Genomic DNA, 15,472 nt, shown 5'->3' on the forward strand with positions numbered 1-15,472 from the left:
TTACAAAAACAGTAAAATAAATGTAGAGGTTGATGATGCAAACACAAAATGGACAGAGGCGCGGAAGCGATGGCGTCTACAAGGCTTCTCCTCTTCTTTTGGGGGGAGGGGGGTGGCGGGGAGCAGCACAGAGCCGTCACATTGATTTCCCAGGACCCACAATCCCGCACGGAAGGCCCCCTTCTCTTTCTATCCGCGGCTCGACTTCCATGACAACTCTTCACCTTTGACCCCCGGCGCTCCCCGGGGCTCGACCCCGTTCCCGGCGAACACAGGCTGGCCCGACCGGAATGCGTCGGTCCCTGACACAAAGAGCCCCAAAGGCCCTGGGCTCCGATGACAGTGTGTGGCTCCAGGTCAGATTCCTTTAGCATAACAACTACCACCACCAGGGCCCTGTGTGGAGGCCCGCCTTTGTCAGCAACACGCATACCCGTCACACACACACACACACACACACACGCACACACGCGCGTGCACATGCTGGAACACATAGACACACACACACTGACACACACACACACGCACTCGAACACAACGAAACACACACACACACACACACAAACACACACACACACTCGCTTGACGCACACACACAGACGTGTGCTGGAACACAACGAAACACACACACACGCACACTCACACCCGCGAGATAAGTCTAAACATAGAAAAGCTTAGAAAAATAGAAAAAACTCACAATCTAGACATCATCATCCTTCTATAAATCCAAAGCATGCTGCCGGATGAGACCGTTTCTTTTTTTTTTATCACTGTCCAAAAGATTGACAGAATTAGGATAGAAGTTTCCCTTCTAATATAAACGTCGGAATGTAAAACTGTGGGGTGAAAGACGTGGCGTGATATCAGCAGTGATTCCGAGTCTCCCTAGGAGGTCGGTGTTGTGAACCGCGTGGCTCCTAAGGACGAGCCTCTCCCCAGGTGTTGAGCGTCCAGAGGAAGCCTAAGGCGATGGTGTGTGTTTAGGAGCCGGGACGCCGGACGCTGTCTGCCCCACCCCGTCCGCCCCGGTGACTAGGTGTGACCTTTCCCTGTAGAGCAGGGAGGATACGGTGATGGTGCTGGTGGAGGAGGGGGGGTGGAGGAGGATGGGGAGGGGGCGGGGGCTGTTCTCATGCAAGGGCACAGGGGTTATTTTGGTTCGAATTTCCTTTCTTTTCCTCTGGCCTGCAAAAAAAATAAATAAGGAAAACAACTTGCCCAGACCGAACCCTGTTTTACGTCCCCTTCTCCCTGACAGTTGAATCTGTCCAAGACTATCCCTCACACGCACACGCACACACACACACACACACACACACACACACCACACACACACACGCTAACAACTTAACCCCCTTTCCCCAGGCTGCAAGACACACTTAAGAAACTCGACACAAATGGGAAGACAGGCAGTGATTTAGGGGCTACCCTCATAAATCCCGACCGCGTCCAGGACCTATCCACCATGTCATCCAAGTAGGTGACACATTGATCTACTTCCCAGCCTCTTGTTTTGGTTTATTTTTAGCATTACCCTCGCTGTTTTAGCGCGCACACTTCCCGCCTGGAAAACCTCAGGCACCAGGGAGAACGGTGGGATTGTCGGGGATTAGGGGCATCTGTCGAGGAAGGAGTCCGGAGGCTTTGAGGGCCCGATATAGACACTGTTTACATGTGGTGGAAATGTGTTGTCGGAATACACATGGGATGAAACTGTGTCCTAGTATCTAATTTAAACGCCCTAAAGTATGTTTTTTGTATTTTATTGTAACACTGTAACACACCAAACCACTTTTCCCTTGGCCGTGAATAGTACCACATTTACACATTTAACTTTTTAAAAAGGAAATAAATTGATTAAAACTATTTTAGATCCACAAGTGTGATTAATACTTCTGTTTCGATGGGAGAAGGAAATCAACACCCTAAAAAAATTAGACTACAGCGTTCCCGAGAATAGATGCACGAATAAAATTTGTATTCTTTCTTACAATGACGCCATCATCGACCCTCCAACCTCAAGAGCAAAACATGTCTTCCGAAGAAAGAAAAAACTAAAGAATTCAATCTCTCTGACTCCCCTCTGTATCAGCCTCTACACCTCTCTCTCCCACGAGAGACAGATCCGATGTCATAAACTCACTTGTCAATTCGTCATTACAAATTAAAAACTGCCTGACGACAGACTACCCAGTATGGCGAAAGAATTTTCCCAACCATAACATAATTGCCGTTGGCAGCTCGACAACATCAACACATCTAGAGGACACACTTGCAAGTAGTGCACATGCCACACGCACACAACTTAGGTACACTTATAACAATCCTTTTCGCTATAACACTTTCCTGCTTTTCGTACTTTTTTTAGTATTTCTTTTGGTGGGTGGGAATTCTCATTCAACACGAGCGTAACGATGAAGTTTGACACTTTGGCTGATTTTGATGCTGACGTCTGGAAACAATGTAGCACTGATCTCCTCCTCATCTCCGAGTTAAGTCCGCCCCACCCCCCCCCCCCCCCCACCCCCCCCCCACCCCCCCCCCCCCATCATCACTCGATCCATTGGAGAAGAATATTTACCTCATGCTGAGACACGTTCTAATTCTCTCCATTGCTCTCCTCCTCCAGGAGAGAGTGAAACACCAGAGGAGCTGCTGCTCTGTGGAGCCGCATCAGGCCTGACACCTCAGAGCATCGTTCTTACCCCACATCACTCACACACACGCTCTGTTAATAGGCTCCCTTTGACTGTCACTGACGCACTGCTGCAGTGTTTACAACACGCACACGCACACGCACACACACACACACACGCACAAACACACGCACGCACACACGCACACGCACACACACACACACGTACATATACACACACTCATGCGTGCACACAGGAGCACACACACACAAACACACACATAAACAAGTAGTGTTGTGTTTTTTCCCTGCCCTGCACTATTTCAAACCTAAGTGAATATACTTAGAGATATTGTCACCGCGTTACAATTAATGGAGTGTGTGGCTGAGATTAGGTCTGGGACATGAATTCTGACAAAGTGTCGAAAGGCATGAATACTATGTCTACAGCGAACGCCGCAAAACAAACAAACAAACATCCAGCATTCCAAACCTCCACTTCGCATGGTGTGCATGTGACAACATTTTTAAAGCGCTTTGATATTTGTTTCCTTTTTTTTTTATGACAACCTTGATCAATTCACTTTTTCTTCACGTTGGAAGAATTCACTGAGGAACAAGTGAACATATTCTAGATATATTCAAGATGTTTGCATTTGAGGAACGATCTAGCATCATTCTGGTTGCACTCATAGACTCAGTTCTGATTGTGGATTTCTAATTATGAAATTAGCAAATGGATTTGCAAATTGATTGAAGTGCTATTTATGGAAGCCTTTTCTGTTCAATTGAATTCTTTAGACTAATAATTCTAATTCATCAACTATCTTGCGGATTATCTGGCATGCATGCATGAGTATGCAAGTAATTATATAATCAAGCCACCATGAATCTGTACGTATTTGTAATTATACAATGGCTAATTGCTATGATAAGGATTATCTTTCTCTTCCTATAAAGTCAAGTATGTTGGTAAGAGACAAAAAGGATTTTTGAATATGAGTGTCATACTGTTCTATATGGTACGTAATTATATGCATTTGATTCGACCCATCCGATGAAAAACATATATGATTATCATATAAGAAAAAGGAGCAAAGTGTAACAATACATTTGTTTTAACTTTTAAATTGGTTTGAGGTCAAATAAATACTTGGTTCCCTTTTGGCAAATCTGCAATATGATATTAGACCATCGACTTCATACAATAGAAGTATTTAATCCGAGTGATGATGACTCAAATGAAAAGTGAAAATACTGAGTTAACTCTGAAGAATGGTTTGATAACCCCCAAAAAAAATTATAAATAGCCTTGGGCATACAAAGAAAAGTTGAAATTACCCTAACTTCCTACGCCTTCTCCCTACCCCTTATCTATAGAGCACACACTTCCAAATTCAAACGTTACTTTTTTTTTGTTAATTCAAGGAAAAAAAAAAAAGCCAGAGCAGCCAATAAATAAGAAAAGGGAAATATTACGAGCTGATACGGTTGAGGGGAATGTGTCCGGTTGAATAACGACGTGGGCCGCCCCCTCTTCAACTTCCATTCCCCTTGTAACCTCTGTGGGGTTACAACCTTTTTCATGGTTAAACTGGCTCTAAGCCCCCAGGCCCTAGGGCTTAGAGGAGCATGTATTACAGTGTCTTAGCGGCTAAACCACACACACACACACACACTCACACTCACGCACACACACACACACACACACGCACGCACGCACGCACGCACGCACGCACGCACGCACGCACGCACGCACGCACGCACGCCATCAATGACAGAGGAAGCCGAGTGCGTAGCTCTGAAGGGGGCGATTACTACAGCAAACACATCGCTCCTAAGTAGTCACACTGGGACCTGGGTGAGGGTGAACTGGGACCAGCAACAGAGCAAAAGAGTTCCCATAGAGTTCTTCCTTGTGTGTCATCTAAGGTCCAGTCAGCCCAGTTGAGCAGGCCAGTGGTGTATATGGTCCTGCTCTGTGTGTGTGTGTGTGTGTGTGTGTGTGTGTGTGTGTGTGTGTGTGTGTGTGTGTGTGTGTGTGTGTGTGTGTGTGTGTGTGTGTGTGTGTGTGTGTGTCTTTTTATTTGGTGGTCAACAGCAGGATAATACTGAATTTATTAAAAGTGTCATCTCTGAGACCTTGGCTGGCTGTTAGATGCTGGCCGTGGCGGAGAGACACTTGGCTACACACACACCTGCAAAACAAATTCCACCCGAAAGCCGGAATATTCCGTGGAAGTTTGTCTGAGCACAAAGACTGGAGGATGAGTCAGAGCTCAGCCGCAAAGACGCAGAAATGATGAAAACTCTTCTGAATGCCAATCTACGACTGCCAAATCTTTTTTCTATTTTTTTGTCCAAATATGCGTAATTATACCCAAAACCAAAAGCCGTAATCCAGATGCTAAAGTAAAAACAGTTCAAGTCAATATAAACATATCGTTTAAATCTATAAAGTAAAAAAATAAAAAACAACAATTATTGAGCAATCTATTCGGCCTCTCCACTAAGATCACAGGTCAGTCTGTCACTCTCAGCAGTCAAATGGATTGACTGCGGAAAAACACACTTATAGATGTGTACTCAACATATCTACTCGACTGAAAACTGCACCAGTAGGTTAACATGGCATTGGTCTTTTAAACATATAGGCCTACAATAAAATAACCCTTTGATTTGCTTATCTCTTCTCTCTAAACCGAGAAGAAATGGCACACATTGTAAAGACGTATTGATGAGGTATTCTAATTAAGACCACCTTAAAGAAGGAATTACTTTATTTTCACCGTTAAGTTAAACTATTTAATTTGGCACAATTCTCCAGTGATTAATAGTGATCCGAGGGATAAGCCAAATTGGAAAACATAAACCCATTCCACTGCTGAGGAATTTGAGCCTGCTCCTATATGACAAAAAATAACACCTTAACCATCGGGTTTATATTAATTCATCCTATCAAAAGACTTGGACTTATGCTAAATGATCATGTTATTTTGCACCATCCCTCGTAGCAAGAATTCATCTCAGAGCCCCCCCCCACCCCATCCCCGAGCCCCACACCTCCGCCCTTTTTCATCTTCGCTGTCTGAAGCACTCAAATGAGAAGCTGTCAAGCCTCCTGATTTGTGCTAACTAGCTATCGATCGCCCCGCGTGCGTTGTGCTCGAGCAGTGGTGGGGGGGGGGGGGGGGGGAGGCTATAAGAAGAGATGGGAGCCCGCGAAAAAATATACGACAGTGCGCATGCACCGATTGTAGAAGACAAAAAAAGGGATACCTGGAGTCGAGAGCAACGAGCAAATTCCTAGTTGTTTTTTATTGTAAAATAGGAGAGGCTTTTGTTAACCCCGGTGCATACGCTTTATCATAAGTGAATCACAACCGTCCACACACGCGATGTCCGGGTACGTCGGGAGCAGTCAGGGGGAGGTGCCTTGCTCAGGGATACCTCGACACTCAGCTGTAGGAGGAGCCGGGATCGAACTAGCAACCTCCCGGTTACAACTCTACCTCCTGAGCTAAGCCGACCGAGCCGCTATGAAATGAGTCGCAGGGAGCGACAGAGCCGGGGTCTACGTAAGGGGCTGACTGCTCGGTCTCCTCAAACAATGTGTGTTGACTCCAGACTCCCCGCGCCCCCCTCCCCTCTCCCGCTCCCACCGCCAGAACAAAGAGACGCCGCTGAGCACGCGCTGGGGGCTACCTATTCACGTGAGGAAGAGCGCTTCTACCGAGCGTCGCTGGTCGAGGCGATTAAATGATCGCCTCTTTTGGTGGCAGTCGACCGTCGCGATCAATGCTTCCACTTGTCGTTAAAAACAAAGGGCAACCAGTGTCAAGCAAAAAATAAATACAGAGCGTTAGACTGTTTAGTTCCCAATGTGATGGCTGTTAAATGCGTTTTCAACTAATAACATGCATAATAAGAACAAGCTTAATAATAATGATAACATGAATCGTTATTAATTCCTATTAATGTTTTATATATATATTAGTATTTTATAATTATTATTTATTTTATAAGTATTTATTATACCTTTTAGGGCCTCTGATTATTGTTATAATTAAAATAAAACACAAATGAAAAATATTTTTATAACGTATTGATTGACCACCGTGTAAATAAAAAAATAGCAGTACGTGCATTGTAAATTATTACACTAATCCTGAATTTATAATTCAATTTGAAAAACCCTTTTTACCGTTTATTCTCCCAAACGCATCCTCGACCTCAGTGACTTATTTACAAATGTTGGTCACTAAATAATTACGACAGTTGTTATAATTGTTATTTTACGATTATTAGCATTATTATTATAAGCATTAAATGAGTATGCCTAATATTATAATATCATCATCATCTATTACTCGTGAGATAATAGGTTATTGTACTCTAAGCCAAAGCAACAGGCCACTGGAATGGGAAAGGTTTTTTTTAGCGCTTATCTGGAGAATCCTGTCCTGTCAATCTGAACCCAATCCACTTTCACCACTCCTGTATTATCCTATTGTAGCACAAAAACAAACACGTACAAGGCGAGGGAAGTCCCGCTGAGCAAAACGCACATCCTTACAAAACTATTAATCTTCTCCATGTAGCCGTTCACCGTGAAAACCAAGATAAATAACCACAGGAAATGTTTACTTTTCATTCTTGTTTTTAAGTTCCTCTGCAGAAAAATGACCGTGACGTCAATTCAATCGACACAAACAGAAAAAGCCCAATTTAACTTTTAAGTGAGGTCAAAAAATATTTCGGCTCTGCATTATTGTATATATATATTTTTCAATCCATCTCATCTCATAGTCTATAGCCCCAGGCCTAGAGTTTATAGACTGCTACACCTCCTTTTCCCAAATAAAAAATATAGAATTCAGCCCTATTTTAAAATAGGATAAAACCAACATAATTCTGCGATTATTATTGGCAATTTTAAAACCCAAACACTCATCTAAATATGGAGTGTCTGTCTCACAAACCAAACAGATGGATGCACATCACGGACAAAAGGTGAGAACGATTGCCAATGGCCATAGTTTCCCTTCCCCTCATTATAATAGCATTTGCCGGCGAACAGACTCTAAGAAATCATGAAAAAACATTGCCCAGCTGATGCCTGCACCTGTATAATCTTACGTTAGAAAGGGAGAAAGATAGGAAGAGTGAGAAGAAGAGATAAAGAGCGGAAATATAGAAGCGGAATAATATATTTCTATTGTTGTTAACAAATAAACAATAACATTGTGCTTACCTTCTTTGCTGTTGTTCTGGCTCTTCTTTTCCCAGAGTGCCATGGCCTTGTCATCCTCTGGTCCGTCCATCATGGCCTTGTCACTGGGCACGTACCAGGTGGCGTGCTGTTCTGCCATGAGGGTGTCAAGGTCAATAGTGCCCATTGAGCTCTTCCCAGCATCCGGACTGCAGCCCGCCAGCTCGCTGTCTCCATTCTGCGAGGGACAGTCACCATTTTTTTTACTATTCTTCATAGCCAGAGGCTGATCCTCTGAGATACTGAACTGCTGGCGCTGGAGTTGGATCTGGGCCTGCAGAATCTCCAGAGGATGAATCTCATCCTGACCAGATGTACTGGAAGGGGTGCGTACCTGCTCCATTCCAGGTGTGCCCGGGTGGCTCAGCCCGTTGCCCCCTCCTCCACCCCCACCGCCGCCGCCGCCACTCAGGCCGTAGCTGTCAGGTGTCGAGGTAGTGTGATTGTTGATACCCATTCCCAGGGGCTTCTGTCCGTTCATCAGCCCGTGCTCCCCTGCTCGCTGCTGCAGCTTGGGGGAGCAGGCCATGAGGGGGCTGCGGCTGGGCTTGTTGGCCGAGGTGCCCCCCGGGTCTGAGCTCGAGGACACCTCGTCTTCGTTGCCGTAGTGGGTGCTGACGTCATCGGGAAAATCCACACGCGGAGAGCTGCCGTCGGACTTAGTGACACTTTGTATGCCGCTGTCCAGCGAGGACATCAGGTCCGCCTGGTCCCCCAGCATTAGGTCTCCTCCTTTGCCCCAGGAGGGGGACTGGAGGGGTTTCTCGTGGGGCGTGCCCCCACCCCTCTCCCCAACGCCAGCTGAAGGGGTCTGCTGGCCTGGACTTACAACAGGGTTTCCATTGTCAGAGGAAAAAAAAATCCCAGGGCTCACGTGTCCGCTGTCTCTTTTTCTCCTCCCTCTCCCTCTCCCACTCCCTGTTGCTGCTTTCCCCTCAATGCAAGGGGTAGCGTCCATGTTGTAATTTGGGGAGAGGGCACTGGCTTCCCCCTGCACCGTCTGGCTTTGACTTGCAGGCTTAGTGTTGCTATTCCCAGTGCCAGGCATCTGGCTGTTCTGGGAAGTGCCGCTCTGAAAATATTCAGGAGCAGCACTGCCAGTCCCATTAGCCGTGCTGCTATTAATGTCCTGCTCCGTCTGACTCAGTTTTCGCTTGCCCTCGTTTTGGTTCTTCTTGTTGAACGTTACGTTGAGGTTGGGGGCCCCTAGGCTAGCGATCATGTTCTGGCAGGCCGTGGATAAGGCCGCCAGGCAGCTCTGGCCGAAAACATTGTCTTTAGTGCTGGTTTTGCTGAAATTCCCCAAGGAAAGAGCTCCCAGCTTACTAACTGACGACCGCTGGCCTGGGGGGAACTCGGATTGGGGAGGGTAGCTCCCCGGAGAGGTGTTCACCCCCTGGGGATTGCTGTGAGCCGCCCCCTGACGGTTGCCCCCGCCATAGGGGAACGTCGGTTGTGCTCCCATAGGAGGCGCCGGGAAGTCGGCTCCCGGCCTCCTCTCGGGTGCGTTGGGGTGTCCCACGCCCGGAGACTGCATCTGCGAGAGGTTGCCCATGTTGCCGCCGAACTGGGGGTGCATGCCCGGGGAGTGGAGGGGCGGCGCGTGGCCGTCCCCGGGTAGCCTCATGGGCTCCTGCATGCCCATCCCCGGCCGGAACATCATCCCCGCCCCGTTCTGCTGCAGCCCGATGTCGTGGCCTCCGGCCTCGTTGCTGGCTCCGCCCATGCGCCGGGACATCATCTCCCCCGGCTGGTGGGGCCCCGAGAACCAGGCGTTCTCCTGGGAGACGTGAGGGTTCTGCCCGTCGAAGTTGGGCATCCGGCCGCCGTTCTCCCGGTCGAAGCCGGGCTGGGGCATGCTGCCCACGGGGGGGCCGCCGCCGTGGACCATGGGGCCCGGGGGCACCTCGCCGTGGTGGCCCAGCTGCTGCAGGCTGGGCTGCCTCATCCTCTGCTGCTGGTTCCGAGAGGCCATCTGCTTGATCATCATGGCCGCGTTCTGCCGCTGCTGCAGGGACTGCTGGTCGGGGCCCGCGTGCTGCAGCGGCCCCGGGGGGAAGCCTTCGCTCACAGGGGGGGTGAACTCCCCGGGTAGACCCGGGTAGGCCGAGGGGGAGAGGTGGTTCTCTATACCGCCGCCCCACCCTTCACCGCCGCCGTGCGCGTTGGGGAACTCAAACCTGGGCCTCTTGGCCATGTTTATATAAGGAGAGTCAAAGTGTTGCAGCCTCTGATTGGGGGGCTGCTGGGAGGGAGGCGGGGGGGGCCGGCTGTTGCATATTAAACATGGGGTCCCCGTAGGGATGCAGGCCCCTATTTTCCAGTCTGTGAATCGGATATTCAAACTGGTTGTGTTGGCCGGGCATCATGACCCCGCCGTCCAGAATGTTGGGGTTTGAGGAGCCGGGCTCCGGGTGGGGGTGGGGGGCCCGGGGGAGTCCAGGAGGGCATGAGTTCTGTCTGGCAATCAAGCCCGCCTGTTGTTGTTGTTGCTGCTGCTGCTGCTGCTGCTGCTGCAGTAGGGGATGTCTGGCATTAACGCCAGGCTCCATTCCCACCGGAACCTTCCGGCCGTTTCCGAAGCGCTCGAAGAACACTCCGTGCTGCGGCGGCGGCTGAGGCTGCTGGGACAGAGGAGGGGGCTGGTGGCCCTTGGAGATGGCCCCCTGCATACCCGGGGTCCGGGGCATTCCAGGGTTCCCGGGGAAGTTTCCGCCCACCACCGGCCGCCCGGGCCCAAAGTGGGACTCGGAATCGGACGGGGAGAAGACGGGGACGTCGAAATGCCCGGACGGCGGCTCGTTGGGGAAGTTGTACTCGAGACCCTCCACGGTGCTCTGGTTGGGCATTCGTCGCGGCTCCAGGCTGTGGGACTCGGAGGAGGAGGAGGAGGAGGAGGGGAGGCCGTGGAAGGAGGCGGCCCTGTTGGGGGACTGGTCCAGGGGTAAACAGGGGGCCGGTACGGCGTGGTTCCCACTTGGAGGGCCGTGGTGTTGGAAGTCAGGCATGTTGTTGGACCTCTGCTGCTGCGGCGGGAAGCCGTCGCCGGCCTGGCCCTCGGCGAGGGGATCAAACCCCTCTCCAAAGCCCTGCTGTGGTCCCATGCCATTGTTGTTGTAGCCCATTAGCCTGCCACCATGCAGACAGGATGACCCTGACTCTGGGCCCCCGAAATTCCCACTAAAATGAGGGTGGTGTTGGTGGGGGTGCGGTTGGTGGCCGTGTGGATGTCCTTGATGAGGTTGGTTGTTAAAAAATCCATGCATGGGTCCTTGCTGCTGCTGAAGTCCACTGCCCGCATGCATGTCAGCGTGTCCCCGTGAGTGAAAGCCTCCGTACTGCTCTCCGTTCATGTTCATGTTGAGCCCGAGCATCGGCGGCTCATTTAAAGGGCCCATGCCAGCTTCCACCGATCCGGGAGGGCCACCAGTGTGAAAACTGGGGCTTTTATAATGTGAACCCATGTTCAGTCTTGGTTGGTTTATGTTTCTCTCTGACAGGCCAGGGTTTCTGCTATTAATCTTGGATCCGAACTGTTCCAGCCCAAACATACTCCCCTATTATCAATCCAACATGACAGCTACCTCGCAAGGCATAGGCACACGGTCTGTTTATCCGTCTGTGTCCAAAAACAAAAATAGGAGGGACAACTATATTATTTATACAAATATGAAAAAGAATTGTACCAGCAGATGCAAAACAAATTATTATTATTTTAAATCTATGGACTCACCAAATCAATTCTCATTGTTCTTATTAAATTGTTTTTCCAACTTCTCCGACGCCACTCCGAAGAAAAATTCTGTGTCCAAGGGCGCGCGTAAAATGTCAGTTTTCTTGTGCGTATCTGTCCCCTTTTGTTTTTTATTATGTCAGTATATTAGGAAAACGAGCACAATCTTCTTTATCAATCTCGAGACTTGTCGTATTCCAGAGTTATCTGTGCGCAATTCTTCATGACAAAAACGACACAAATCTCTTTTCAACTTGCCAAACGGAGGGTTAAGAAAAAGACGAAATTTAGAAAAAGAAACAATTTTATTTGTCTCTTTACGACTGCTTTTCGATCTCAAACGTTCCAATATGTCCAGTTTTCAGAGAGTTCCATGTTGGAGACGGAAAAGTCCACTTGGAGCTTTGCAACAAAAATCGCTTTAAACGGCGGTGGAATTGTGCTATAAATGCCTATAAGTGGTCATTAAACTCCCAACCACGATTAAGCAGTAATTTACGCAAAGTCCAATGCGATAGAATGTCCAAACAACGGCAATCCAAAAGCACCGGAGGAACCGGAGGGGTCGGCTCTTATGCGCACTCAGTCCCGAGCAATGGGCATATAACTACCCGCGCTCTGCCACCCCAGAGCGGCTCCAGAACAGCATCCTTCACCGGCTCCTGGCCCTTCGCGTCAGCGCAATAAGCGCTCCCACTACCATGCAGACTCTCCTTTACAGTGTCTCTGTGTTTTGTTGCGTGCGTCCCCCAACTCCCAGGTCTGGTGTGGTCTAATCCAGCTGGGAACGATTCACAGACAGAACACACTCTGGCCTGGCGCTTTGCGCTGTGTGAGATCAACGCGTCCAGGGAGCCAGCAACAAGTTTTGCATTTCTGCAACCACTTCCATCCATGGGATATCCTCCAATCACAACGCAAGAGAAAAGCTTTAGGGGCGGGAGGATTTGTTAAGGTGGTCCGCGGAGTTGACTTCAGGAGCTGTGCAAAACGGCGTTTCCAAATGTCAATCTCGAGTATTGACATATTCATGAAAGCTATTAATTTGGGGCGATTTTACAAATGCCAACAATTCATACAGTAAATAGGCCAACACATTACCACTTAGAACCGGTTGGCTTACTACAGCCTCATAATAGTTTTTTCCCTAATGACCCAACAATAACTATTCTGAGTGTTAATCAAATAGGCCTGGCCTACGAGACGGGTAAGTAGGCTGAATTGTATAAATAATTATGTTGCCATTTATTAGACCAATTAATCATCACTGCTGATTAATTGTACGACCATTAAATTATAAGTTGCCGTTTAGCTGAGAGGGAGCACGTTGGTAGGCGATGTTTTCGTGTGACAAATATAAATTATTGTTACACAAGGCGTTGTTATTTTTTAGGGGGAATCAAGGCAGCATTTTTTTTAATAGGCCCCTTTTGTATCCAATCAATCATGTAAATGTAAAACACAACGCTGTGTGGTGATGAAAAGCGGTCGCACTCACACTATGAACGCATGAGACTTAAATAAACATCCTAATTGCATCGTACCGATGTTATGTGCATCTTATTGTGCAGCAAACATTGCACAACAGTATTAATTGTGCATGTGCGTACTACTCATGGTGATCTTTGTGTTGTTCGAGTGCTCATGGACACGGAGGCGTGCAGGCGTGTGGGTCTGCAATAAGAGCATTTCCGTAGATTAGGCCAATGCGTCCCTCAGGAGAAAGTCCTCCTTAAAAGACTATCTGAACTGACTGATTTATGTGGATCGTATTGGGCCACAGTGCCGATAATCAATCGATCAATAAAATCAATGAATTCTCTAAGTATTATCACATCAGAGAGGGAATATTATGGCTCCAAATATTCCAGTATGGACAATCATGGCCTATTTCCTGTTTCTATTAACCATGAGCAATGGCCATGTGAAACTAACAGATCATTAATAACAGTTTAATACGCCCAACCTTTCATTATAGTCTAGTACCAATGTTCATGCAATAAGAAACATTCACGTATGGAAATATTGAAAATAAATGTGATGTGGGGTAGGCCTATTGTTAAATAAATAGGCAAAAAAAAAGACAAAAAGGCTAATTATTAAATTAGTTATATCGTTGTTATGTAGGCCTACGCCTTAATGATGGAAAGGCTTTGGCTTTTTTGATAAGTAGGTATATTTAATAATATTGAGTGATTTAATATTCGCACAGAAAACGTGAACTGAAGCTTAAATAGGCGAACAGGGGTCCTCACATAGGCCTTTATATTATAGTGAAATATACAAGCGTATTTGCTGTATACGGGCATTCACACTTTCCCCGGGAAAAAAAACTTTGTAGGCCTATAAAATGTACGCTACCTTTATTTATCCCCAAATACTGGCCTATTATGTTTTAGGTGTGCTCGGTGTCTCTTTACTGCAGTCTGAACCGCACAAGAGCAGCGTAAAGAGGACTTCTGTGGAGAAGGCACAGTGCCACCTAGCGGATCAAGGCGGAACGCCACCGTCCACTTACATTGATCTCCAATTAATTTGGAAACATAAAGACAGATACGAATGTGTATGCATTATGTACGGGCTGTATGAAGTGTTCTTTAAACCTTTAAAACTTGGTTTGAATTTTGTGATAAAAATCAATGCTTTAATCCACCCAGCGCCAACCGCTATTGCGTTGTAAGAAATACAATAAAATAAAGAAAGACAGACGAGGATACCGGAAGTCAACCAGACCGAGAAAAGGCAGTAGGATTAATAATAAGCCTTCGACTGATAAAAAGTTAATTAATTGATTCAATTTAAAACTAAATCAAAAGTTAAGTGTAAACAGCAGCTAGGCCTTATTATCTATGCAAATAATTATGTGCTAGGTTAATATTCATCTTTCCAATATTTATTTGTCAAAGAATCGCCAGATAGTCAATACAAGCAGACTAACTATTTATTAGAGGCAATTCTTCGATATATGAGGCTCTACCTACCCATGAATTAAGTTCCCTTTATTATAATTCAACTAGACGTTTAAAGACAATAAAACAAAAAGCAAGGCAATATTTCTTTTTTTTTTACAAAATACATGTATTATAGTTTACATTATGAGTCGATTGTTAATTTCTTAGTTGCGTTTTCTCAACATAAGGCACACAGATACAAGCTGGAAAAAAATGGACGTTTGCAGGGAAAAATAATTAGAGCTTTTACACTGGGAAGCGTGGTGAGCTGAAAGGGGTGCAGTTGAAAGGGTATGAGGCATTGTGTGTTAATAATTAAATGAGTACCAAATGTGAGTTATTTCCATCACCTTACAAAGCAAGCTCCTTAGCTGTCGGTTTACTAGATGTTCTTTCGCCAAGTTAGAGCAGAAACACATTAAGAATAATTGTATATGTACCTAATAAAATATATTGCATACATCTAATGTATTTACAGCATAAATTACAAAGGTGCGTATTTCCTGCATGGATTGTGATCAACCTTTACCAAACCCAATTGAAAGTCGAATCCTATTATTTATCAGAAGATAAAAAAACAACAACTGTAGGCCTACTAATAGATTGTATTGCATAGCCGTCGGCAGTCTCTTGAAAAAGAGGCGTACGATACGAGGTCAAAACCCAAACGGCATTCCCCAAAGCTAGATATCCCCTGTGATAACAGCAGAGTCCCAGCACTGGTGCTTCAATGGACAGTCTAGAAGCTTCTCAGCACTGTCACAATACGGCTCCTTTCTATTGTGATTTAGTAGTCAATCTGTCTCAATGTTGGCCTCAATAGGACAAGATAACAGGAGTGAGTGTCCCCCCCTCTGCGCTTAATTCCCACAGTTAACAGA

General features: G+C 46.9%; 1 protein-coding gene across 1 annotated transcript in view; it reads right to left on the reverse strand.

The window, feature by feature from the left end:
• The window catches only part of LOC115553533 (transcriptional activator MN1-like), an 18,988-nt gene extending 6,481 nt beyond the window's left edge, over positions 1 to 12,507 (reverse strand). Inside the window, 3 exon segments of the mRNA XM_030369871.1 lie at positions 7,890 to 10,164; positions 10,166 to 11,526; positions 11,641 to 12,507. Coding sequence (XP_030225731.1) covers positions 7,890 to 10,164; positions 10,166 to 11,458 — 3,568 coding nt within the window. The 5' untranslated portion in view covers positions 11,459 to 11,526; positions 11,641 to 12,507.
• Between the last annotated feature and the right edge of the window lie 2,965 nt (positions 12,508 to 15,472).

This window comes from Gadus morhua, chromosome 11 (genome assembly GCF_902167405.1).
Source record: "Gadus morhua chromosome 11, gadMor3.0, whole genome shotgun sequence".
Lineage (NCBI taxonomy): Eukaryota > Metazoa > Chordata > Actinopteri > Gadiformes > Gadidae > Gadus > Gadus morhua.